At 34.5% G+C, this 26,056-nt stretch overlaps 1 protein-coding gene across 7 annotated transcripts in view; it reads right to left on the bottom strand.

Annotated features, from left to right (window-relative positions):
* FCHO2 (FCH and mu domain containing endocytic adaptor 2) overlaps positions 1–26,056 on the bottom strand; it is an 85,166-nt gene that overhangs the window by 20,317 nt on the left and 38,793 nt on the right. For 2 of the 7 annotated variants that reach the window (XM_088157074.1, XM_088157078.1), the window contains exons 9-20: positions 24,897–24,941; positions 23,136–23,208; positions 20,132–20,156; positions 12,677–12,731; positions 10,445–10,623; positions 9,855–9,869; positions 9,417–9,441; positions 8,681–8,723; positions 7,648–7,742; positions 3,872–4,372; positions 3,162–3,265; positions 173–302 (exon numbers count right to left, since the gene is read on the bottom strand). In XM_088157074.1, the coding sequence (XP_088013200.1) occupies positions 173–302; positions 3,162–3,265; positions 3,872–4,372; positions 7,648–7,742; positions 8,681–8,723; positions 9,417–9,441; positions 9,855–9,869; positions 10,445–10,623; positions 12,677–12,731; positions 20,132–20,156; positions 23,136–23,208; positions 24,897–24,941 (1,290 nt within the window). The remainder of the gene's footprint in view (positions 1–172; positions 303–3,161; positions 3,266–3,871; positions 4,373–7,647; positions 7,743–8,680; positions 8,724–9,416; positions 9,442–9,854; positions 9,870–10,444; positions 10,624–12,676; positions 12,732–20,131; positions 20,157–23,135; positions 23,209–24,896; positions 24,942–26,056) is intronic. The other 5 variants (XM_088157079.1, XM_014883919.2, XM_088157075.1 and 2 more) reach the window with 4 other exon arrangements.

Here is a 26,056-nt window from a genome sequence, read left to right as displayed (position 1 = left end):
ACCTACTTTCCTGTGTCTCAGTGTCATTTAGAAGCAGACATTGCAAAGGATGCTTGAATCACCTGGACTCGCATATGAAACAATTAACTCAAACAATGGCTCACAACAGGTGCAACCTAGTGGCTGAGTTGTCCTATTTCTGAAGTAAGATAAAATGGTTAATTAAACTTACCAACTGTGGGTGTGTTTGCTGCACTGAGGGAAGCAGAAGAGGATATAGAAGAAATGCTCTCTGCACGTGCCAAAGGAGCTGCTGGAGGTGGACTTGAGTTAGAGGTCAATGGAGGGCTGAATGGCCTAGGCTGAGCAAAAGAGATCACAAGAATATAACACAAAGTGGTTTTAAACAGATGAAAAAAAATATTGTAAATAGAAAAGTTATTTCATGCCCCTATCAATTTCATATTTCACAACATAGTTTCTTTCATGTTTTATCTACCCTAGTTTTTTAGTGGAAAACAGAGAACCTGCATTTTCCATTGGAGTAAATACCATTATTTCATATATCTTAGGTTTTTTTGGCAGAGTAGTTAAGTCTAATATATTTGATTATGCAACAGCCTGTCAATAATAATAATAATAGTAAAACATAGTATCAGAAATTAAGACTACAGCCCCTTGTCTGTGTGGCAAACATATATTTATAGAGTTAAAGCAGAGCTACTAATGAATTGGAAGTGAGAGCAGCAGAGGGCAACTAAAATAGTTGTGACTGGAAAACAAGAGCAAGAGAGGAATAGGCTGTAGGACCAGGGTTTTTCCAGTCCAGAGAACAGAACCTAAGAAGGGATTTATTAGCAGTCTCTTGATAGGTAAAAACAGGCACACAAAGAAGCCAGAGTCAGGCTCTTCCAAGAGATGCAAGAACTACAGCGAAGAAATGGCAGCCGGACTTCGGGAAAAGTCCTTCTTGCAACCTTGCAGTAAAATCCTAAAACAGGCTGCCAGATTGGCAGATTGTAAAATCTCCCACTCTGGAGATTTTCAAAACTCAGCATGTGCCTGAGCAATCTGATACAATTTTAAAGTCAACCCTTTTTTGAGCAGGTTGGCCAAGAGAACTTAAAAGTCTCTTCCACTCTAAATCTCTGGATGGTTTTAGGATACACTTAACTGTTAATGGTCATGCTGGGATTAACCTATTTGAAAGGTGCCAAAATCCCCGAAGCACCGTTTTGGCAGGATAACTGTAGAATCCCAGGAGATAAGGGGCCAATGTGTATGTCTGAAACACTGATAGCTGCACGCCTGTGTACCAACCAAGGACTGATGGTAATAACAGACAAAGACTGTTGATAATAACCAAGGATTGTTGGTACTAATAGACAAGGCCTCCTGGTAATAACCACAGACTATTGGTACTAACAGACAAGGTCCACTGATAATAACCAAGGATTGTTGGTAGTAACAAACTGAAGAAGAACAAGATGTGGCTGGAGAAGGGGCTATGCAGTGGTAGGCAGCACTTTTCCATGACAAACATCCTGTTATGGGTCCTGCATATAAGCACAAGTATCAGTACAGCTCAAGTGCAGGAATGAGGCAGAGAAATGGGCATGGACTGTAGGGGAGGATGAAGACCATGCAGGATGCCCAAAGCCCTCTGACTGAATTCCAAAAGGTCTCAAAGAATGAACTGTGCAAGATGATTAATCTGCATAGAAAACAAGAAACTTAGCTCTAAGTGGGGAAAACCTGTCTATAAAAATGTATCCCCAACAAGCCTAGGTGATACCTCCAGGGCATTCCATCAGCTGAACCAACACTGGAACCAGGATTGGTGATCTCTTTTTCTCTGTTTCTCTCTCTCTCTCTTCCTGTTTATTTCATATATTCCTATGTCTCTTCCTTTTTTATCCTACCTTTTCATTCAGAACCCACTGTCATGTGCATATATAGTAGGTCAGGGACTAACATACCAATTTCCATGCCAAGTGCATAATTTAATAATAAAGCTTTGTGAGTTTTGTGGACCCTCTGACTTCAGTCATTCCTTTTGACCACTAGCATTTATGAATCTGGGGTGTTTCCTTCCCACTAAGGACAGGGTGCCATAGTAACCTTTTTACCCCATTCCATTGCACTTGTTCACTTTCATAGAGACTAGGAGAATTGTAAAAGGAGTTAACATAATGTCTTCATATAATGAAGACAACTGACAACCATCTACTTGTATCCAGATTATAGTAAATTTCAAAAGCAACAGTATAAAATGAGTGTTCAGGATCATAATTTATAGCAGAACAGTACCAGATAAATTCTATTTAATTATGATGACATGAAGAACAGACTCCTTGAGCTAACAGCAATTACTACAATTCTGTATTGGAAAGAAAAAAGAATTTCAAAACTAACTCTGTTCTTATCCTGCAGAAAAGCTAAACAGTTTGAAGACATTTTCTCAGTTTTGTCAAAGCTGATGAGAATTTTGTTTATACCAATATGGTGAAAGTATCTTACTACTTTGAAAGACAATAAGAGGATTTTACCACAGGAACATTCTTCCAAGTCAGGAAATCAAATGAAACCTGCAGAATACTAATATTTACAGAGGAAATAAGGCATGGCCTAGTCTGATAGGCTGTTTGGTTATTTGCATTCTTTACCACGTTTCTTATCAGCAGGTGACCTGCACTGCAGGCACATACAGACAGTGTACAAACTCCCACTATCCTCACAGGCAACTTCTGTGAGCTACCACCTCTCTTCTCCACAAACCAGCACCAAGTGTGGGGAGAAGTCACAACAGGACTACTTCTGTCAACACACAACTGGAAAAAAACCCACTCATTTCCCAAAGCTTTGGTGATATCCCTAAATCAAGGGAGGTTTGTTGATAACTTCACTAGTATTTTGCATTTTAAAAACTTCAATCCTATGCATGCACCATCTTTCATTATCAAATTACAGATTTGCTCAATTAAAAACACTCAGCTGATGCAAAAATTATGGTTTGGACCTTTGTACTTGTGTTAATAATTACTTGTTGTAATAAGATACTTATCATAAACTATTACCATGCCTATTTGGCAATATTGAAAATCTGCTTATGTAATTCCTTAAACATTGGCTAGAAAGTAACTCCACTGTAACAGTGTAAATTAATGGTGTATCTGAAATCAAGTCAAATGGCAAATAAAAAAATAATAATCAATACATACTATTTCATTAATCCCACTAAGTTTCCCAGTAGACAGCTTTGGTCTTGAAGCAGGCCTTGGAGGGGGTACAATAGTGCCCACAGAAAGAGGAGTGGTGGGCCTTGCTGCAAGAAAGCAAAATTAAGAAAATATTAGAAAGATTACACTGTACATAAATAGTTAGTTACTTGAGTAGAATATCTGGAAGTGGTGTTTCTACTAGAGGTTCCTATTGTACAAGTGCCATGTTTTAAGAGCTACCACAAATCATAAGTGCTTTTAAAATAGTGCCATGTGATACCCTGAAATGTACATCTAAAAGTGCATCATGGGCTTTCTCATTGCTCTCAAGTGATTTCATACCAACCACTCTTGGAAGCTTGTATGTAAAAAGAATTGTTTTTGCAAATGCAATTACTTAATTTTTGAGATCTCATTGCTGTCTGACATCGCACAAAAATACATTCCCATTTCTAGAAAAGCAACACTGCACAGTTAAGAGAAAGCAATGCCTTTAAATGAATCATTTGAATTTTCTTCTTATTTCAAGCTGAATATTTACTTCACTGTCCCAGCCGGTATTAACAAGCAGTTTAGTACATTCTAAGTAAGAAGATGAGTTAATTTTAACATCAGTTGAGCAATAATAACAAAAAGAAAAATGAATCCAAAGCTTGCTTTTTGGAGTCAGTTATTAGCAAAGAGCAGTACAGAATGCATGCTTGGCATACCCTTATTTGTATGAGCACAAGAAGACACTACACAACAGTCCAGTAGTGCTGAAGATGATGCAGAAGGTATTTCAGTAGCAGTGCAAGTTTCTTCAATGAATAATTGTTCATGGCACATAGAGTTATTGAAAAGGTCACTTTGATCCTCAGAAGCACAGATGTTGGAAGAATTCCCAAGCAAAGCAGAAGAGGCAAGGCAGGCATTTTCAGTTTTAAAATGGGGCTCCTTCTTGTCTGTGCTCATGTGTCTAATTGTAAGAAGTTCATCAGCAAAGGAAATCCACTGACTCTGAGACCGTGAAAAACAGGATAAAGTACTGGTACTCCCTGATAGTGCTGCTGTAACACCAGATTTGCACAAAATGCTAATGGTAAAGCCTGGTGAGGATGGGCTTGTAGACCCAGAATCTGTCTGGTGTCCAAGCAAAGACTGAGATATTCTACACCCAGGCAAATCAGTGGTAGATGAGAAGAAGCTCCTATTGTGCTCTGTTAGGGTAGCTGAAGGAAAAGGGAAGAATTGAAACTAGGACCGACAATGAAAAGATAAAAATTTCAATATTCAAAAAAGTACTAAATATCCACTGCACAAGGATTACTAGCCAGCATGAAAAATAACTGCTCTACTAAGGTAATCCCCCCAACTCACAAACAGAAGAAAGAAAAACGCCAGTCATTTATCATATGTACTTCATTCAGACTGCCAACCATGTCACTTTCCATTTTTTAGTACATTAAAAAAAAAGTTATTGTGTATCTCTCCACTTAAGGATCTATGTCTCACAACTTCCCTTATTCCTCCAACTTGCTACCTGTTGTGATTTAACTTTTTCTCATCTTTGTTTTTTCCTTCTTGCATTCTACTCAATTTTTGGTTCCCCTCCACAGCTTTCTGCTTTTAATTTCCCTCAAAGTTATTTAACCAAACCTATCCTGCTCCTTCCAAAGACTTTGATCCTCTTAGTCCTAATATTTGTAATAGGAAGGTCCAACAGATTTGGCTTTCAGGTGAATGAATGAAGACAATGGAGTCACAAGATTTGGTCTGATAGTTATTCTGTCTGTATGAATCTGTGTCTAGTGAGTAACAATATAGATGAGGCATCATCTACCTCAGCTTTTTTCATCTCTCATCCTATAGTCTTCTGACTGCTGAATAAAGGACTTTTCCACAAGTATTCCCTGCACTTGCTTTTGCCTGTTACTCTAGATGACAATAGAAGCAGAAAATGCAAGGTTAGTCAATTCTCAACATCTTACAGATTGGCAGAGCTAGGAGCAACAGCAGTGACAACCAAAATCAAAAAAAGAGAGAAACACATTTAAAAATTCAGATCAGAGGTACAGTTATCCTCTCTACAACGGTCCTTTTGCCATAAACAAATACATCCTCTAAGTTCATTAAAAATTTTAACACAGCTTTTCCTTTCTACATATAATTTAAATATCATCCAAAGGCTTTAAAATACTACTATAAATCCCATTGTAAAAAAATGTGGAGATGTTAAGAACAATTAAAAAAATACATATGGATGAAAATAAGGAAGACAACTAATCGGAGCATTTTTAAAAGATCAAAAGCTAGCCAGAAAAATGTCTGTTGTGTTTGTTCGAGACTACAAAGTTAGCTTAAACTTCTAACGAAGTGGGATTATTCATGGATGACCAAAGATTACTTCTGTGCTGCATAAACCACTGTCTGCTCAAATACCAAGGTAGTTTAAGTGTTCAATGATTAACACAGTTATAAAACATTAGTTAAACAAATGTTTAAACCATAAGGCACATATGCTGTATTCCACACAACTAATGCATGTAATTTAAGTTTTGGATTGAGATTTTCAAAAATGTTAAGCACTATCTTTTACTAACCTTCAAGTTGAAATATAAACACTGATTTCAAGGAAAACACAATTAGATAAGTATTTAAAAAAACCTTTTAGAACTAAGTTGCAACTTAGGAAGCATTAGAACTCAATTTAAACATGACCTACATTGATCCAAATTTTTTTGGCCCTAAATATACTAGAAATTTTTATACTTTGGAACACTTACTTTCTATTTCATTCTACAGATTATTTCACAAATGCAAATATCTTAGTTAACTCCTACAATTCTTCAAATAATTATTTATCAGATAAAGTTTGCCAAGGCACAGATGTACCTAAACTTGATTTATGCCCACTAGACCCTCTATTACACCAATTTCAATGAACATGAATATGAGGACTAGGGTAGAAGACTCCCTGCCAGATACAGCTACAGACAATACTATGGATCTCTGTCATTACTCATCAACCAGAGACTACTTTCTCCACAATTCTGCTGCCAGGAGTTGGTTAAAGATTTTCTAATCTGCTGTCTCTTCCCATCGAAGCACAGCAATAAACACCTAAATACAGCTACAACCACCAGCACAAGTTAAGTATCCTCTGCCTTTCTCTGTAGACTCCAGCACAAGACCAAAGTTATCAAAACAGAGTATCTTAAGAAAGCACAATTTCTTTTCAGAATATTCCAGTAATATATCTTTCTCTAGAATTTATTCTTAATTGTGTTACCACACACATGGTGGATTCACTTACCAATCCTACTAACTGATTATGTAAGTCAGGATGAAAAAATCAAGATGAATTCTCTAAGCTGGATTTGTTAAAACCATAACCTTTAAGGAAGATTAATTTGTAGTGAAAGACTAAGTTCTATTTAAAATCTGAAGTGTTAAAAAGCAATGCTGATTGCTGCTAAAAGAACATTACTTAAGCCAAGAAATAACATCAGTTTTTCAGAATTCTCCTATTGTCACATGTAATTTTCCTTATTGTTCTTCAATCTGCATGATCAAGCACAAAAGAAAACCACTACAAAGCCATAATCACGAATGAAGAAGTGAGGACAATTTTTGGAATACAAGTACTTTAAAAAAATCAGCAAACATTTCCTTTCTCAGGTGTATGGGAGGAGAAAAGTGGCTACATTAAGAGAAAATTAAGATGTTGGAATAAAGATACACAGTAGGTAGATTGAAAAGAACCATGAAGCTATTTTTTTGCAATTTTTTTTTTAAATTTTTTTTTATTTGCAAATTAGCTATTTTTTGCTATTTTTTTTCAGGAAAGCCTGCCAGTGTCTTACCAACACTAATATCCTGCAACCCAAAATTCCTAAGCAACACGTGCTCTCTCCCTCCACCTTCCATATGCCACACACCATACTTTTCCTTGCAATATCACTGCTTTCAGGACCTCAGCTTAATTCACGTCTCAGTCCTGTCATTTTTATCCATCCCTCCTTTGATTATGCCTTCACATCTCCTAACAGAATCATTCCTTCCTACAGGGAACAGGTTCCTCACAGCAAAGCTCTGCAATGCCTTTGTACTACACAGCCCAGTTGACTTTCCTGGAAAGAAGAAATCCATCCCTATTCATTGTGCAAGCTCAGCTTGTCTCACCTCCAGTTTATCTCACACCTTACCATCCGAAGAAAAAGAATTACATTCAAGCAATTATTCAGTAAGTATAAGAAGGCAATAAAAAAAGGCAAGAGTGAGATAGAATTTTCCTGAAGTGTCTAGCACTCCCTCTTCCCTCGTGCTCTCTAGCTTGAAAGCCTTATATACTGCCTTCTCAGTCATGTAACACTTCAACACTATACTGCTTTACAAAATTCTATCATTTATACATCAAAGCATGTACCCTTGCAATAACTGAAAAAAACAACACCAGAACATCCAGAAATATGGCAAACACAATCTCTACCATCAAATATTTTACCTGAGGAGGATGATGATGCCAAAGAAGCTGAAGAGGAAGATTCAAGAGAAGTGCTGAAGAGTGGATCCCATGCCAGGAAGTCACTGTTCCCCTTTCTATATTGAGAGTTAAAATTTGAATAGAAATGAAAGATTTATGCATTCATAAAAATCACAAACTTCAGTAGTAGTCTGATAATGTAATAACTATAATAATCACAGAATAGTTTGCCTTCGAAAAGATCTTTAAAAATTCTGTTTCAGTCATGCTGACGTCCACTAAACGAGGTTGTTTAAAGCCCCTTCCAGACTGGCCTTGAACACTTCCAGGGACAGGGCATCCAGAACTTCTTTGGGTGACCTAGTTGCACATCTCATCAGACCTCACAGTAAAGAATTTCTTCCATATATTTAATCTAAAACTACTCTCAGTTTAAAGCCACACGCCCTAGTCCTATCACTACATCACCCTTGCAAAAAATCCCTCAATAATATGATAAAAACATTTGACAAGTTAGTCTATATTAGTCTTTGCATTTAAAAAGAAAATAATTAGTCAAAATTTGCAGGTCAAAGAACTGATTTACACATAAGGAGACTATAGTCAACACCTTCGTCAAAATTTGTGTGTGGACATACTCCACAACGTCAGTAAAACAACTAATTTTTGAGACCTTCATCTTCAAATTCATTTACTTCAGCGTATAAGTACTTCACACATAAGCAATGTATGCAGTGTAAATTTGCAGTTTGCAATCTTAAACACTTTATCATGGAACACTCGTGGAGAGAAACTAAATCTTTCACATTTAAAAACATTTTGTAGCCATCTAATTATAAATATCAACTGAGATTGATCACAATAAATCAAATGTGATTAGAAGGGGCAAACAAATGAATGGAAATATGGATTGATACAGTTAGTCTTATAATGCAATAGCGGTACAAACTTATAATAGGACTCAGCTGTCATTTCTGATGAGTTTCCAACATTAGAAAAATAAGGACAAATTCCTGCAAAATAGCATTTGATAGAATTTTAAATTTGAACTTACTCAGTAGCTGGAGCAGAAAGTTTTGATTTTGTTAACTCTTCACCTAAGAAAAAGATACAGTATTATCACTAAAAGTGTGAAATATAGAATAAAAATTTAATTTTCATTATAAAAAGATAGTTAATATTAATGTTGGCAGTTCAAAACAAATTACTATTAAAATAGAAAAAAGAAAATGTAGTATTTCTGGTAAGGTTAGATATTCCTGAAATACCAGAAGACTACGTAGACTAATGCACTTCATGAGGAACTATTGTTTACTTGAAACTTCCTCCTTCAATTATACAGTTTACATCAATACTGTTCTTCAGCAAATCTGGCCTGGTTTCCCACTGGCAAAAAAACCCAACTGTGGATAATAGAATCTAATGCTCCATCCTCAATTTTGCATCATACACACAGTCTGCTTTGCTGGTTTGTGGACCATACTAAACTTTAGCAAGTGGAGGGGTTTCACGAACTTGCACAAGAGTTTTTTCCATGGGGTAACCCCTTTGGCATCTAGATGTGTTCCTCACTACTGCCAGATACAGGTTCATCTGATCCCCTCAACATCCAAGTACATAAATAACTCTGCCACAGATACAAGGAAGAGTTATATAAAACTAACAAGTGAAACATTTTGTTCCATTTAAAATACAGATGTTTAAGAAGTTTATGTCTTCAACAATTAAAAAAAAGAGATTTCTTTTCATTCGATGTTAAAAAACTAACAGACTAAAAGATTCACACTTACTGGATGAATTTTGATTCATTTGTGCCTGAAACAAGAAAAAAAAAATTGGAAGAAGTTATTCTACTGTAAAATAAACCACTTAATAGTCCCAGAGTTCTTATTTCCACTCAACTTCCTATGAGATATTTTGTTTTCAATGCCAGGCAAAAAACATCATGAGCTTGCAGGAGACCATGTAATATGAGCCTGGACAGAGTAACCAGTGCACACCTTGCATACCAGTATGAAAATGCAGGAATAGATACTACAGAGCTGACAAAGGGAGCAGTATTTTTATATCTCTTTACTGTCTGGGACAGAAAATGAAACAGCCTATGTGCCTATCACACGGTATAGATGAAAAGAAACATTCCTCATGTTTTCCCAACAAGTCCCCTCACATACTACACTTACTTAGTTTTAACTACAAATGCAAATAAAAAGCCATTCTCTACTTACTGGACTGTGCCTCTGCTTTCAAAATGAGGTGAAGGAAAAAAGAGAAAAATTATTATTTTAATATGTTATGCGCACTATTTTCCTTAAAATCAGAACTAGTGTTATTCTGATCTGAATACTGTACCAGCATACCCTAATATTATTTATAATCTGTGGTATAACGGATTACTCCATCAACTGGCAGGATACATCAATAAAGCTGACAAATGTTACAAGTATCCTCATTATATAATCTGCTTTAAAAGACTTTAATTTACTAATTAGTTTGCGGTAACACAATGTTAAAAGCCACACTCAGCTAACTCTAAGATGCAATTGAAGGACTTATGGTGGCAGGAACACAAAGACAAGAACTAAGCACTCAAAAGACTCACAGGAAAGTTTAAATATGAGAAAAGTACCTAATGTTATATTGCAATATAAAAGTGCAATCTAAATATATTAGAATATAAAATGTACCAAAAATTACCTAGTGCACATGAAAACAGTTATTGAATCCAGAATAAATTCTGAACACTATAATATATGTTTACACTACCGTTTCTGTACCACTTTTCTACACATTAAAATACAAGGAACAAAAAACTTACAGATATTGCTGGAGAAAGAGTGATGTTCCCTATGGATACTTTTAATTCATCCAAAGAAGGCATAGTGTATTGAGAGCTGTTATTTGGCTGGACAGGTTTTATTTCCACATGGAACCTCCTGGGTTCATCATCTTCAGAGTCAGAATCACTGGATGAATAGAAATGGTTCTCTTTGGTATGTTTTTCTCAGTTAAGGTGGAAAAACCTCAAAGTCACCTGCCTAATCTACTTCATAATTTTACTCCACAAAATACTAATATTAATTGACCTCTTTGTGCACTTACACACATCCACGCCAAAATTCACAACTCAAGAGTTAAAATTTAGGGGTTCATTCCATTTATCTTCAGAATGATGATTCTGTTCAGAAAAACATAATGCCATACAACTGAAGAATGACAGTATCTGCCATATAACTGAACAATTGCATATTTGAAGGCATGAGATTAAATTTAAGATTCTAAAGCAGCAACTTCCGCTTGTAAAATTATAATTTGCAAGACTCCAACAGGGATTCTAACAGATGTATGAAAAATGTAGAAATCTTTTAAACCAAATAGAAAAGAAAAGCCTAGGTTCTTTACTGAGCAGTGAAATGCCCATGGTACCTGTACCTAACATAAACAGTGAAGGAAAGAGCAGGAGCCAATGTTACTTGTTCCTTTTATGGTGTGGCACTGAAAATTTCGTAAGAAAGGATGCCAGTTAAACAAAAGGCTGCACAGTAAATGAACAATGTCAGCTGCCTAAAGTACTGTCATCTTTGGATAAAAAGGAATCACAATGACATCTCAGCCCCCAAAATAAGGAAAATAAAGAGCTCTTTACATGCACAGGAGCCACACTGAAGAAAAGCTCTGCAAGGCCCAAGCTAAGTCTTAAAAACTGCATTCGTTTTGGCAAGAAAAATTTGCAAATCTCCCTCTACAGAAACACAGAAGTTTTGTACCACCTAGAAGTGTACACATTCTCTAAGTCACTTCCGTTATTTTCACCTGAAAATATGACAGACACTTGCTTTAAATTCCTTCAAACTATTCCCAAATGAAGTTTTAAACTTGAACCCTAAAGACATTCCAAATCCCTTTCAGCTGCAAGGATCTAGAAGTTGTGGTGAGGAAAAAGCCAAATATCTTCATCCTATGCCTTCAAAAAGGACATAATAAAAAAAAAAAGCTAGATGAATCATTCATTATAAGCATGTATGTTGTTCGCTTCTCTCTCACTTTCAGAAATACATGCAAAGCATGAAATAATACTCCTCTTAGAACTGGGTAAGAGTTTGTCACTATTAGATCAATTTTGAAAATAGGCGATAACACCAGCTGCTTTTATTGTTAGAGGACTCTTCCATGTGGGCATTAGAGACGTATTCTGCAAAGCTGACGAAAACGAAGTTATGATGATGAACTGGCCACTGTAATGAGCTATTAATGGCCTAAACGTTTTTGAAATTTAAGGTAATGGTACAGCCTAAATTCACCTTTTATTTGCAGTACCCAGAAAATTCAGTGAACATATTTCCAAAAATTAGCTATCTTTCTAACATACTAGGCTTGCTTAGATCAATGGTAACTATTCAAGCCCTGAAGTAGAACTTTCCTCTGTGGCAGTAGGAAAAAAAAGTAGACAAGAATTTTCTCCCAAGCAACAGGGGAATGACAGAGAAAAATCTTGAGCCTCCATGAAGGTGACTCAGAACAAAATTTATTCTGTATATTAAAGATATTATTAAAAAAAACAGTAAAAGCTAAAAGCATCAATTGGAAACAGCATGTAATGTAATGACTTCATTAAGTAACAAAATTCTATTTCTACACTGCTCTAGTGCTACAAAAAAAACATAAGGTTGCAGGTCCAGAACAGATAACCATTCAATACACTTTAAATAGTTTGCAAACTTTACTTTATAAAGTCTCAGAGCTTTTCAAGGAAGGAGATCTGCACGGAATTTTGGATCTGCATTGGATCTGGCTATTTTTTTTCTTTTTATTTTTACTGTCCTTTTAAAGTTCCCAAGATACCTGATCTAATCTAATCTTTAACATTTGCACACACACATCCAAGAAAAAATATGGTTCATTTTACAAAAAACTATTAATGTAACAATATTAGGTTATAACATAGGCATAACTGTCATTCATCTTCATTAACTCTTTTGTCAGTACTTCCTCTCTCCAAAGAATTGTAGTAACATCAAATAACTTGGCACAATAATAGTAAAAAGGATATCCTGTGTTGCTTCTGGTTTAATGCTGTATCCTTCATCATCTACATCAGGAAAGTTCTAAAAACAACAACAAAAATTATGCTATTGATAAATAACCAAAAAACATGTCATTCTTACATCAGACTGAATTTTACATCATTCAGAAATTAAAATTACAACAACTCACAAAAGTGATTTTTATTCAACATTATTACAGTTATCTGAAGTAAAGAGCTGTTTAGAAGTTGTGTGACAAGATACCTCAGCACAAAATGTAACAGAAGAAGCTCTAAATTTCCTGTGAAAACTGGCAAATTTGAAATGCAACTGCTTTTACTAATCGATCACTAATTAATTACTAATTGATTAATTACTAATCAATCACTCTATCAAAAAGGACAGAAATCATTATTTTAGCTTTAGTACTGAGCTAGATTAGGATACAATTCTCTCGGCCTCAGAAAAATTTTCCAATTTTTACTGCTTTCAGTTAAGACACAAGATGTTCCGATGGTGCAGAGGCAAAACCTTTCCTAAGTACAAGTCAATATTTAAGTATGTAAGCCAAAGCACAGCTTGCAAATTCCACTCCCCCTAGAAAAGGCAGAATGCCTGCACTGTTATTTCAGAAAAGAGTGTCCACACCACAGGTGGTCAAAATTTTATTCCCAAGTTTTCCTTTACACATCTCCAACACTATCCTGAATCTTCAAAGCCAATAAGCATTTGGAAACTTAAGTTCCGTTTTTCTGTTCTTGAAGGCAGTTAAACAGAAATTGAAAAGAATGATGTTAAAATTACTTAGAATGCTCAGCTAAGCATATAGTTTCATTAAAAAAACTTTGGGGCAGAGACAAGTCTCCAAGATAATCTAAATTTTAAAAATTCACAAACCCCCTACATCATGTATGTTACATATATGGGATAAACATGGATACGTAGATACTTTACTCACTCAGAAGCAAAAAATCCACTCACAACTTTGTATGCATAGGCAGTGTATGTGAACTGCTTAATGTCTCAGTAAATTTATCACAAAGAAACACAACCAAAGTGTCTTCAAAATGCACCAATTTCAGCAATTACTAATATATTATAAAAACTAGAATATATATATATTTGTTATGATTTATTCTAGTGTAGCATCAGTTTATTCTATCAGAAAGCAGGTACTGGGAAGCAACTTGACCAACAGATATGTGTACATAGTATGGCTAAAATGCAATTTGTTAGAAGTCAAGAGATATAACAAAATTATTTACACTGGTGATTTCGAGTGGACAAAAAAAGAACCTTATGACTCCAGATAAAATTTGAAGCCAAGTTTAAAGAGAATATTTCTAAATAGCTTTTGAAGTACAGAACATACACATTAAAATTATTAAAATGTAGTTATCCTTCTGTATCTTTTACAGGTATCACAAATGGGATGTCTGATAATTCACTAAGAAGGATTCTCCTCCATACAGCACTCTAAATTTAGCACTTCTGAAATAAATGGAACTTACACATAGCTTAAACTTTCTGCTAAGAGAAGTATAAGAAATATAGTCCTGCACAGATGTAAGACTGTACCAAATACTGCATCAGACTAAGGCCAAAAAACAACATTTGAGCTCTCTAGCCTTAATATATAGACCATATAGTTGCAATTTCTTGAAATATGTGCAAGATCTAGACTTCACTGCTAATTGATTAATAAATAAATACAACAAAAAAGTAATAAGAGTACAATCACACGGTCCAATACTTTAGCTCTACTTGCTCAAATCAAGGTTCTTAGCTACGCTTGACCTCAAGCTGACCCTGTTTATATACCAAAAACCACTAATGAAACTTGACATCAAAGTAAACAGAACAAAAACATATAGCTATGGGGTAAGTATATTTTCTTGTAATACTACAAATTCCGAATTCTGAAATTAATTTAGTTGTCACACCAGGTAATTTTCCATAGATCAGGATCATTCATGGTTAAGATGAATTGAAAATCAACAAAAATCTTTAAATATACAACATTTAATTTTTCTTACAACTGGGCCATATATGTAAAGAATACTATTACTGGGTTAACACAGCATACACACAGCTGTCAAAACTGACTATTTTGATTTAAAATTGTCAGAGAACTTAGTTTGTGGAAGTTATTTTCATTATATTATTTTTAATTTACTAAATAATCTCTAGGATGAAGAAAGCACTAAAATCTTAAAGTATTTAACTTTCTTTCTTAATAGTTTCATAATAATTATTTCTGATCTTGTTAATATACTTGAATCATCTGTTCCTCAGAAATAGCCCTTTAGCATGCAGTCTGTTTTCACAACTTCATGTACATAACAGAGATGGATACTGTACAGCTTAAGTTCTGAACACAGGAGAAGAAAATTCCCTCCTTCTCTTTCAGCTAGTCTATTTTACTACTTTTCAAATCCTGTATAGAAAACTTAATTTGTATTTTTTTCCTATATCTAAAATTTAAATACATGTAATTTCAAACATCTGACTCTAAACAGCATATACACACATAAATAATTTCCTTTTTATTTCCAGTCTTATCAGTAATTCAGATCTATCTCGTGCCAATTTATGATCATTGTTAACAGCTGCTTTAATTAACTAGATACTGAATTTGTATTTTTGTGTAAACCAACGTAAAAAATGGGTGGAAGAGGTATTTTATATACCTTTGAATAGACAAAGGCAAATTGTGTCACACACACGCAAAATGCTACCTCACAATCTTAAAGTTAAGTAGTAATTTCAAAATACTGTTCTCAATATTCTGAATGGTTGAACTGGTGAATGTTCTGCTTTCTGAAATACCAACATTTCATTTGCAAATCTACATTTAATAATACTGGTAGATAACACAGCAACCTGAGAGAGAGACACACACATGAATCTGATGCTAACGAAGATATTTTTACATCTATTTGACTGATTTTTACTCCCTTTTCCACACTCCTACAATTACAGAACTATAGATTTTGTCATGGAAAACAGTGTATCTTAACTATGAGGTACACAACACAGATAAGACCTGATTTGCCTACCATGCTGATCAGAGGTTAAGTTCATGACCTACATGTATACACGTATAATTTTTCAACTTCAACACACAAGATGATCTTTGCAAGCTTTGGCCTTTGGGAATAATTATTATTAATACAAGGGGGATGGAGGTCTGCTTTAGTCCCCTACGCAAACGTGTAGTGCTCTTTGCAGTCAAAAAATCCCAACAACTTATTACGCATGTGAATTGAACTCTGCAAAAGCAACTGGAAAGGTGGACTTTCAGGAAGCCTTTCTGAGGTTCTGTTAAACAATTAAACATGTAGCTATAAAAGCCACAGTTTTACCTGTGTTGGAGATCTTACATAGTTTTAAACATATGCCAGAAACTTAGGTCGTGTACCTTTGTCTTTGCCTTGGCATATTCTACAAGCTATCTGGGGTTAATAATTTTTCAAAGAAATAAAACATAAAGCCGTGATAAATAAAATAAAATTTCCTGCATAAGAAGCTTGAGGACCAAGCATTCTATTGATAAAACACTTTTTTTTTTTTCGTTTTGGTAAACTAAATAATTTGATAATTTAATCCGAATAATTTATTTCCGTCTTCTTGCTCTATCACATCTCTCATCCAAAAGTGATTGAATAAGCCACACCATCACCATTTCGCTATTGTCTCTGGGCTACATACAAAGTGCAAGGGAGGAATATACGGAGCACTGCAGACTAGCTACTTCATTTGGCCCTTCCTCTGCAACAGTAGTGCTGCTGACAGGCTGGTCATCAGTCAAGAAGCAAAGAACCTTTGCTATGCTCCAGTTTGATTTCTTTATATTTTCTCTTCTCCCGGGATAACTACACCGGCTATGAGAGGTCTTTAACAAGTTTTCTTGAGGGTATGCTTCAAGATGCAGTGCAGCTGAACAGGTCACTCCATTTTTTTCTGCCAGAACTTAACTGACTTCCTGTAATCTGGATGAGGACTCTAAGTAAGCAGCTGAAGCTCATAGGCTGGAACAAGAGAACAAAAAGCCTCTCCACTTTTGACATATTTGAGATGTAAATTTGGCATATCCTTAGGTTAAGACAGAGGCATAATATTGGCCTCCTCTCCTTAGGGTGCCTATTTAACCCAAAAGAAGAAGAGAGGAGACAGTCAGTTTCTCCTATTGTTAGAAATGCAGAAAGGAAAACGGGTATTCAAAGTGCCTCTGTCTTGTGCTGTGATAGAAAGCCTTGTCCTCAACAGCAGCTATTTGAAATATGCCAGAACAAAATGCTGTAAAATGCAAAAAATGACAAATACTTCAACTTCATTAAATATTAGGTTACACTTGTGTTGCACTTCTCAGAATTTGATGGTTCCAAATTCAACCAGTCCCCAACAATAAAAATGGTCTATAATTCTATATAACTGTAATTATGCTACACTCATATGTGAAGAGGTTAATGAAAAGTTTTGGATGCCTTAACACGTGCTTGCATTTCAGTTTCCCATGGAAAAAAAAAACTTTCAGCATGATGTTCTGTACATCTGTGACTCCCTTCTTAATTACTTTTGAACTTACTGGACAATTTCAAATGGATTTGACAGAAAGAAAAGAGAACTCAAAGATAATTACATTACTACAGTCTTCATGAAAATAGGCAGTGAAGTAGAAGAAGGAGATCGGCAAGCATCCCAGCTAAGGGAAGGGTTGCAATCCCAATTCAGATCGTGCAAGTGGAACCTTGTAAAATGCTTTCCGGAAATAAAAGTCTCTTTTAGACCTCATGTCTTCCTAGAGAACTTCTCTAGAGACATGGCAAACTCATGGGAAACAAGACATTTCAGCCTTTAGAAAAACATTCTAAGGCAAAACCCCCACAGAGTCAGTCTTTAGTTGCTATCTCTTTCCAGTGCATATACTTTCTACTACAAACTTTCCAATCTTCTTAAATATCAAGGTTTTGATTAATGGAAGTTACACTATAGATTGACCTATAATAAACTTAGGCATTTTAAATATCACGAGATACTGTATTTAAACAGAGACTGCTTATTGAAGTGAAGTGGTCAACCTTTTTAACATATACCAGTTCTCAGTCCACAGCTGCCTACTCATGGGCACATGAAAACCTCTTACAGCAGTTACAAAAAAATACTTACAGGAATTAACAATTTATTAATTTATTTTCCAGTATATCTTGCAGCTACAAAAAGGATGAGTGTAAGCAGATCTGTCTTACCACAGATAAATTTTGAGAGCATCCATTTTGGGACAAAGGACGTTTTTGATCCATCTCACCATTTTGTTTTTGGAAACAGAGAATACAAGTTTGATAGACTGCATTACATATTCTGGACTAGTGAGAAGTCTTTCATGGTATTGACTACATCATATGTTCAAAGATCCACAGAAGCACACAGAACTGGTGGATTATGTATAGAAATCAGTTCTTTCTACATCCCTGACTTGAAAATTTGCAATTTTACCTTGGTACATGTATTTATATGTAATAGAAGAGTGGTGATCTCTTACATTCCTTTCACACAATTAAAGTTCTTGACAAATAAACAAAAGCCACCTTTTTAAAAATAATCATATTAATCATATATATGCCAGGTTTTCTGCGAGTCACCAAAGCTGACAAAATAATAACTGGGAAATCTTCAGTTGAACTTTCTGAGGTCTGTTCCTCAGTATTTCCTAGCAATCAAATACAAATTATTTCTGCTTTAACTTTTTTTGCTTTAACTTTTTTTGTTTAATAATAGTTTTCCAAGTTCAATTTCTTGAAATGCATGATTTCTCACAAATATCCATACAAAACAAATCCTCCTAGAGATGGCAAAGACTGTTTAAAGTATTTAGATCAGGTTTGAAAAATTAAACAAAAAGGAAATCAAGAAGTAAAAGCCAAAAAAATCAAGAACATTTGAAATTACCCCCTTTGGAAGAGGACTTCAAGCTTAAAAATAAATGCACTTTGAATTGCTTGTTTGTAAGGGGTGAAATGAATCTCATATCATTTTTTTACTAGAATTACAGTAATAACTTCTGCTATTAAAGCATTTATCACTATACAGAGTACTACTTTGTTTGAAAAAAGCAAGCAGAAATCATAGACCAAATTTTAAATTCCAGGTGTAGTCATAAAATGTTGAGCAGGTAAAAAAAAAATATAACAGTATCAACAATTAACCTAGATGATTATATGTTGTGCCTCATGTAGCCAGAAAGAATGCCAAACCAATGTATAGTTGATTTTTTTGAAATAACTGTTTTCAAAAAACATGCATACCAAAATAAGCAAAGAAAATAAACATTTCAAGTTGAATCCCGTTGTGGTTCACTCCAATGACTCAACCTGAACTGTCAAATGATTTTAGTTCCATGAGAAGTCTGATAATTATGAGGATACTCTATTGTTACTTTCCTTTAAATGTAATAAAATGTTATTTTATTTAAATATAAAATAACTGTCTTGGCAAGAATTACACATTTGTTCTTACGCAAGTAGTTCTCTTATGTGGCAAAACTTACTTTTCCCCATTTAGAAGGATAGTTTTACTGGATGTTTCAAAAAATGTTTCTCAAAACAAGTTTTAATATTAGGTACTAAAACCTCCTAGTTACCAAGTAAAAATAAGAAAATCCACAAAATAAGTGAACTTGAAAACTTAAATTGTGTAATATAATTGGCACCTAAATGAATTAATGAACTAAAACCAAATTAGTTTACAGAAAATCATGTAGATTACTCTGTAAATCTTTTCCAAATATAGCTATACAGAGTTATAATCTTTGTTATACATTAATTCAAGAGAACATACATGTTTGTATAAAAATAAAAGACTAAATTAAGAAAATAAAAAATCATGAACATATTTAATTTAATTTGAAATGGTCACTTACCTGAATTAACCAAAAAAATTTCTAAGACATATCACAGATCTAACTAACAGTAATGAAAACTAGACCATTAATAAAGTGCATCTAGAAATGCTACATCTAAAGCCATATTTTAAACAGAATATTCCTACGCTCTATTTCCAATGGTAAAGCAGAACCCAATCAATATAGAAGGATTTCTCAAAAGAAACAGTAGTAAGCAGAGGAATACGACTATAAAAAGCTGAGTCCATAACAAACTAAATCTTTTTCTTTCTTAGACTCTACTAGCCAAGGAATTAAAACTATTAGCTGAAAAATAAAGTAAAATGTATTTGCAGTGAAAACACCTTGCTTAAAACCTAAAATTATTCTGAAACAAAAATGTATTACTGACACTTGTTTGTACATACTGCTGAAGATCATGTACTGCACAAAATTAACACTTCAGGAATGCTATGAAAATACTAAATCCTCTATCAGATAAATTACATATTGCAAGGACTGTATGTAAGTTAAATTTCACCAGATTGTAGGGTTTGATAGTATTAGCACATGCATTTATTTTGAAAATAAGTCTACTTACAACTGAGTCTGCATCTGGACACTCCCTATTAAAAAAAAATAAAGAAAATTTACAATTATAAAATACAGAACTTATTTTATTCACACAATTTTCCCTTCAATATTTTCAATTAATTTAAAATAGTGCATTTGACCCTTTTGCCTCTCAGACTCTTGAAATTTTTACTTGAAATAATCCACATTCTATGGAATGAGATTTAAATAACAGCTGACAGTTTATGCTGAAAACACTGCAGAGGAAAAACTCAAAATAAATAACGAAAAATGAAACTTACATATTAGTGAAAAGAATTTTAAATAATCAAAAAAATCAAGGAAAGTGAGGACTACCACACTGTGTTCTGGATGAATATAATTTTAAGTTTCAGGTCTTCATGCTTGATGTGTGCAGTAAGTCACCAATCCTAATGAAATACTCTACCCACAAGTGCAAAATGTTTCAGATAAAATCCAGTTCACAAAGAAATTAATATTTTCTTCAGAGGAATTCAGAGCTTCCTCTTTTAGAGTTTCATTCTTAGTTCGTGTTCGTTGAGCACAGTTGCAGTCAAGTACTAGGAAGATGCTGAACTAATAACTGAGTACCCTCCTAAAAAAATATTAAAATATTAAAAATATTTTTTAAAAGTTGTCTGCAGAAAGGCAGCAGTTGCAAGCACATTACTCACAGTGTTAAACTTTTCCACTGCATCTTCGATTTGAGCAATAGTACTTAAAATAATGAATGACACTGATTCTCTCTGATGTCTTCAGAAAGCAGAAGCAATTACATTTACCGAACGTGGGAATACTTGAGTAGCATACAAGTCCTCTCTAATTTGCACCTTGACAAACAGTGATAGTGTAACTGAACAAGAGTGTTTTTATATCATTAATCTAAATATCCTAAACATGCATTTATAGAAAAATGAATGTGGAAAAAATTAAAATCTATTGCAATCTAAAACATCTTCTCTGAAAAAATAAATGGGTTAAAGGCAAAACCTGTAGTTTTACTAAAGTGCATTAAAAACAGGTGCAAAAAAATTGCTAACATGGAAGCATTAATACAAAATTCAGTACAGCATCTTAAGGAAATGACAAGAAAGATGAAGGATTCCATCTTCTCTGAAAGGCCTCACACAAAAGAGGACCTATGTCACCAAATTTCTACTTGTTTGACATCTTTCATAGCAATAGAGCTGTTCTGAAAGATTTTACTGCTTGGAAAGACAAAGGATATTCTTTCCTTGAGAGATGTGGTTTCAAAAAGTGTCTGTATGCTAACAAGACAGCCTCAGATACATAAAAGTTGAGAAATGTGAAGTATGAGGCAAATGAATGAACATAATTCAGCCCACAATGAAGGTTTCTAAAATTAGTGAGTTAAGAGATCTCAAACAGAAATAGCAGACCTAGTATCATTCGGAGGAGTACTATCAGCATCTCTCAGGATCTGTTCTATAGATGCAATGAAAATACTGCAGGTTACAAACGTTGCTGAAGTGGTAAATGAGGACATCAGGCTGTAGACAAACGTACTTTTAATTCACTAGAATTATGGTCACTCTTTTAAAATTAAAGAACTGGGTCATGCTTCTGCTATAAGGCAATATAAGGGAATTTAAGGATTGTAGATATAAACTGAAACAACCAAATCATGCAAAGCAGTGGCTAGAAGTGCAAGCTTTGACTAAACTACAGCGATATGTAACAGAATGCACCCTGTTGGTATTTCCCTGAATTTAAACCATTACTAGACACACCACAGTTCAAGTATCAACAATTTAAAAACCTTCTTGACAAACTGAAAAGCCTACTAATCACAAGAGCTTTTCTAAATTTGGAAAGTCTGCCCTACACAAACTAAACAAGCTTACAGACTGATAAAACACAAGAGCAAGGGAGGACTTGACTTCTCTGTGCAGAAAAGTTTCTGATGACATTTTTATAATTTCCAGTTCAAAACAGCTGATGCAGACTAGAAATCTATAGATCTAAAGAGATAACAAAAGAAGTATTGGAATATATTATATAAACACATAATGAATCCTCTGTTATTTATTTGTGATGTTCTAGTTTATTTAGTACTTAACAGTTTAATGCAAGAATCTCTGTAAAAGTCTATGCCACATATTACACAGGAGATGGCTATCATGCCATTATACACTTTTCTTTCTGATCACAGAATCTAGTCGGTTTTGTAGAGTGTGAATATAGAAACAAAATACTATTAGCACCTGCTGTTCTTATGCCATGAATTTTTCAGCAGTATGTTAAAAAAACTAACACTGGTAAAATACTTTAAAAAGTAATTTTTAAAAGTACATATGCAGATGTTGTCTCTGGGAATACTTCTATATTGTCAAGTTTGTCAAATTGTAAGCTAACTTATTGAGAAAATACATGTAGAAATTATGAAAAAAATATACTGACCATAAATACTAATATAGACACTGTAACTAATTCACTTCAGAACTGTTATTCAAACTCACTTTTTAAAAAGATTTAACTCCTAGGAGACTGAGCACAAGCAAAGAATACAGCAAAGAGTATATTTGGGACACCAGTCCTGAACTAGAATGATAGCGTTTGAGAAGGGAGTATGCTCATGATATACTGCATTTTTTTGTCCTTCAACAGTATATGCAGAAGTTCTTCTAACAGAAGAATAACTGAAGCTTCAATTCTGCAAGCAGAGCCATCCACTTTTACCATGTACAGACATATTTTATTAGGATTAATGTGAGTTATATTATATACAATGCTGAAATGTAGAAGAATGGAAAACTACTTACCTATGCACAGGAAAGAATGAAACATGAGTTAACTACTATGAACACTCCTGTTATTTATGATAAAATAACAAAATAACAAAAATCATAAATAACAGTGATGTTTTTGTATTCATCGCATTCCTTTAAACTACTGGTATAAACCCATTTTTTTGTTTAAGTGTCAGCTCATTTTTATCCTTATTGCTAGTTTTCATACAAAACAAGGCTTCAGGATGGAAATATACTTACACAGATTCAGTATCTTTTTCCTTTTTCATTATTCCTGATAAGCCAAAAGGCTTCCTCTTCCGTGGTTTTATTCCTACGGAACAAACACTCTTCATTTACAGATCAAAGAGATAAATGCATATTTAGCAACATCACAGATGCATATGAATGCCAATGTTTTAAATGCTGCCACAGGTATGCAGTGGAGATAGATATGGAGCCAAACTAAGGGAACATTATTCCAATTTGCTTTAATTGGTAAAATACCATTTAAAAGGAAGAAATCGAAATAGGGTTAAACACATTAGTAACAAAATCCTTAAAAAAATTATTTGGATCCCCAAGCTGGGTATACAGACTATGGTTTTTTAACAGACATTTTGAGAAAGAAGCCTCTGCTTATAAAAGCTCAACAGGAACTGTTGCTCCAGGTTATCCTGAATAGCCAAGGACAAGAAACTGAACATTGCTTTCCTCAGGTACTGCAGTTCAACAGCCTGTCATTATTTCCCTGTGTGCTCCCAGGAGCTGCAAGGTCCTGCCTTTCCTCAAAAGTAGGATCTTGGTCCTGTTAAAAACAAGATTGTTTCTTAGCTTTCCAGCTGATGTGAGCTCATGATTTCCAGTGCTGTATCCAGCTCCAGTACTGGTTCTCATTGAGTCTGGAATTATACTTCTCCCCTTTTGTTTCTTCCCCACTTTTAGCACTGGATACATATAGCTACAGTACTGAAAAAAGTTTGCATTCGTTCCCACTTAATGTACTAAAATACACTTAAATATTCTCTCTGACTTACTGCCACATCTGCTTCTTCACAATATTCGCTGAGGCAAAGCAGACTGACAAACAAAATAACTAAGTGCAAGCACCTGATCCAACTAGTCTACAATTTGGTTTTGATGCATGATACTATTGACAGCATGCTTTTGAGCAGTGTCGTAGAAATAATTTGGTTTCCAAAATTAAACCACTGTCAATTCAAGCACTTTATTGTATTTACCTTTACACAAACACCTTATACAGTGCATAAGGAACCTCTCCGCTCCTAGAAATTTTCAATAACTCCAAACTTCTCAAATCAGGCAGCTGTAGAGTCAGTAATATATACTGAGGCACATAATTTGCTCCAAGATTACTTTTAAATGTCTGGGCTTTATTTTAAATCTGTGTCTTATGCAGCCCAAAACAATGGCAAACGGAGCATGAGAGCAATTTCTGAACATGGATCTTCTCTGCTTCACTTAGAAGAGTTTAAGTCTCAGCTGAAGTCTTGGCAACTTAGAAGTTTTTGGATGCTATAGTTATACTGCAGATTCCTCTGTCCTACAAGTAAAGGCATAGCGTATGGACAGAAAGCAGTTCTTAAGCCCTTAAAACAACCCCTTAAGAAAAAATAAGCTGCACCAATAAAGACTTTGCAACCATAACCTACATTAGGCTTGGTTTAACTGACACAGCAACAATGGGAAGAGCCGGGGCCATGTTTTGACACTTGTAAATTAAGCTACAACACACTCATAAGTGAATCAAATCCAAATCTCTGCAAAGGCAAAGCTTTAGCCAAAGCAGACTTATAAGAAACACTCAAATTATCTGAACTTTATGCATTAGTCTTATAAAAGATTTATAGGTCTTATGTCACTGAAGTTTGTTTCTCAAAAGGAAAACTGCATTTTAGTCTACTGGAGCACTTTAAAGTTATACACGAGTATCCTTTGCTTCACAGTTCAGGTCCTTATCGGCAGCAATCTCATGTCAATAACTATGCTATGGCAACTCACCTTCGGCTACACTGGATGTGTTACATTCTTCAAACTCAATAGGACCTTAAAGAAAGGACAATGAAGATAAACATTAGGCCAAATTTAATCTATTTTAATGACAACTAGTATTTCCTGAAAAAACAAGATAATCTAATTACAAATGTTGGTAGTAACTGAAAGGCACAATTACTCTGCCAATGGCCAAAGATACAGCAAAATCATATATGCAAAGCAGTTTTTTCACTCTTTCATACTGAAAAATTAAAATAACAGTCATCAAACTACAATTCAATTGCCTATATCTAATTGGTGTCCTCATTCATATTGCATCTATAATATAGCATCAGTGAAAGGTTTTCGATTTCTCTTTTTTTAATGAACAAGAGCTGTGTAAGTAAAAATGAAAAATTAGAAGCTATAGGCCTAATTTTGAAAGTCACACTTTCGCTAACTCTGCATTGCTAGTTCTAGTATTTCCTCTCCATAGCCAATTGCCTACATAGCTAGAAGTGGTATGTAAAACCTTAAACACAGCAATAAAGACGATTTGTTTCTCCAAAAAATCTTTAAGACTCAACAGGACCAAAAAAAATAAAAAAGCAGCAGCAAACACTAGTTAAGTTCTGGATCTAAACAAATTCCTCAAATTATATTTGCCACCAATTTAACAGTCAGTTGCCATTGCAAATTTATGTCCTAAGCCTCATTTATTCAATCTGGACAGGTCTAGAATTTATTTAATCTCACTATGAGACATTTTAGGGAGCAAGTGCACAGAAAACAGCATGAGTTTCTGTAGGACCTTGTTGAGGGAACGGCAGAATCATACCAGCACTTGTGGAAGTGCAATGAAAACAGAGAACATGTGCAGGCAGGCACCTTTTCTTCCAGCCCATGTTGGATTATCTTATATCTGTATCCAGAGAAGTTTAGCATGCTATCACTGTGCCACAGGGGTTATTACTTACCTTTCTGCAAACATTTTGATAGCATGCACACAAGTTTATATACAGATATATTACAGATAAGACAAAGGGGAAAAATACTTCCTTCTAATGACTTCTGTTTTTTTTAATTACAGCATGCTCAAAGTATTGATTTATATTTACTGTAATTAAGACTGAGTTTGCAAAATTTTCCCAATTAGTAAAAACAAATCTTAATGTTTGCAAAACAGC

This window comes from Sturnus vulgaris, chromosome Z (assembly GCF_052056855.1).
Source record: "Sturnus vulgaris isolate bStuVul1 chromosome Z, bStuVul1.hap1, whole genome shotgun sequence".
Taxonomy (NCBI): Eukaryota; Metazoa; Chordata; class Aves; order Passeriformes; family Sturnidae; genus Sturnus; species Sturnus vulgaris.
Note: the sequence above shows the minus strand (reverse complement) of the source record. Positions and strands in the feature narration are given on the sequence as shown.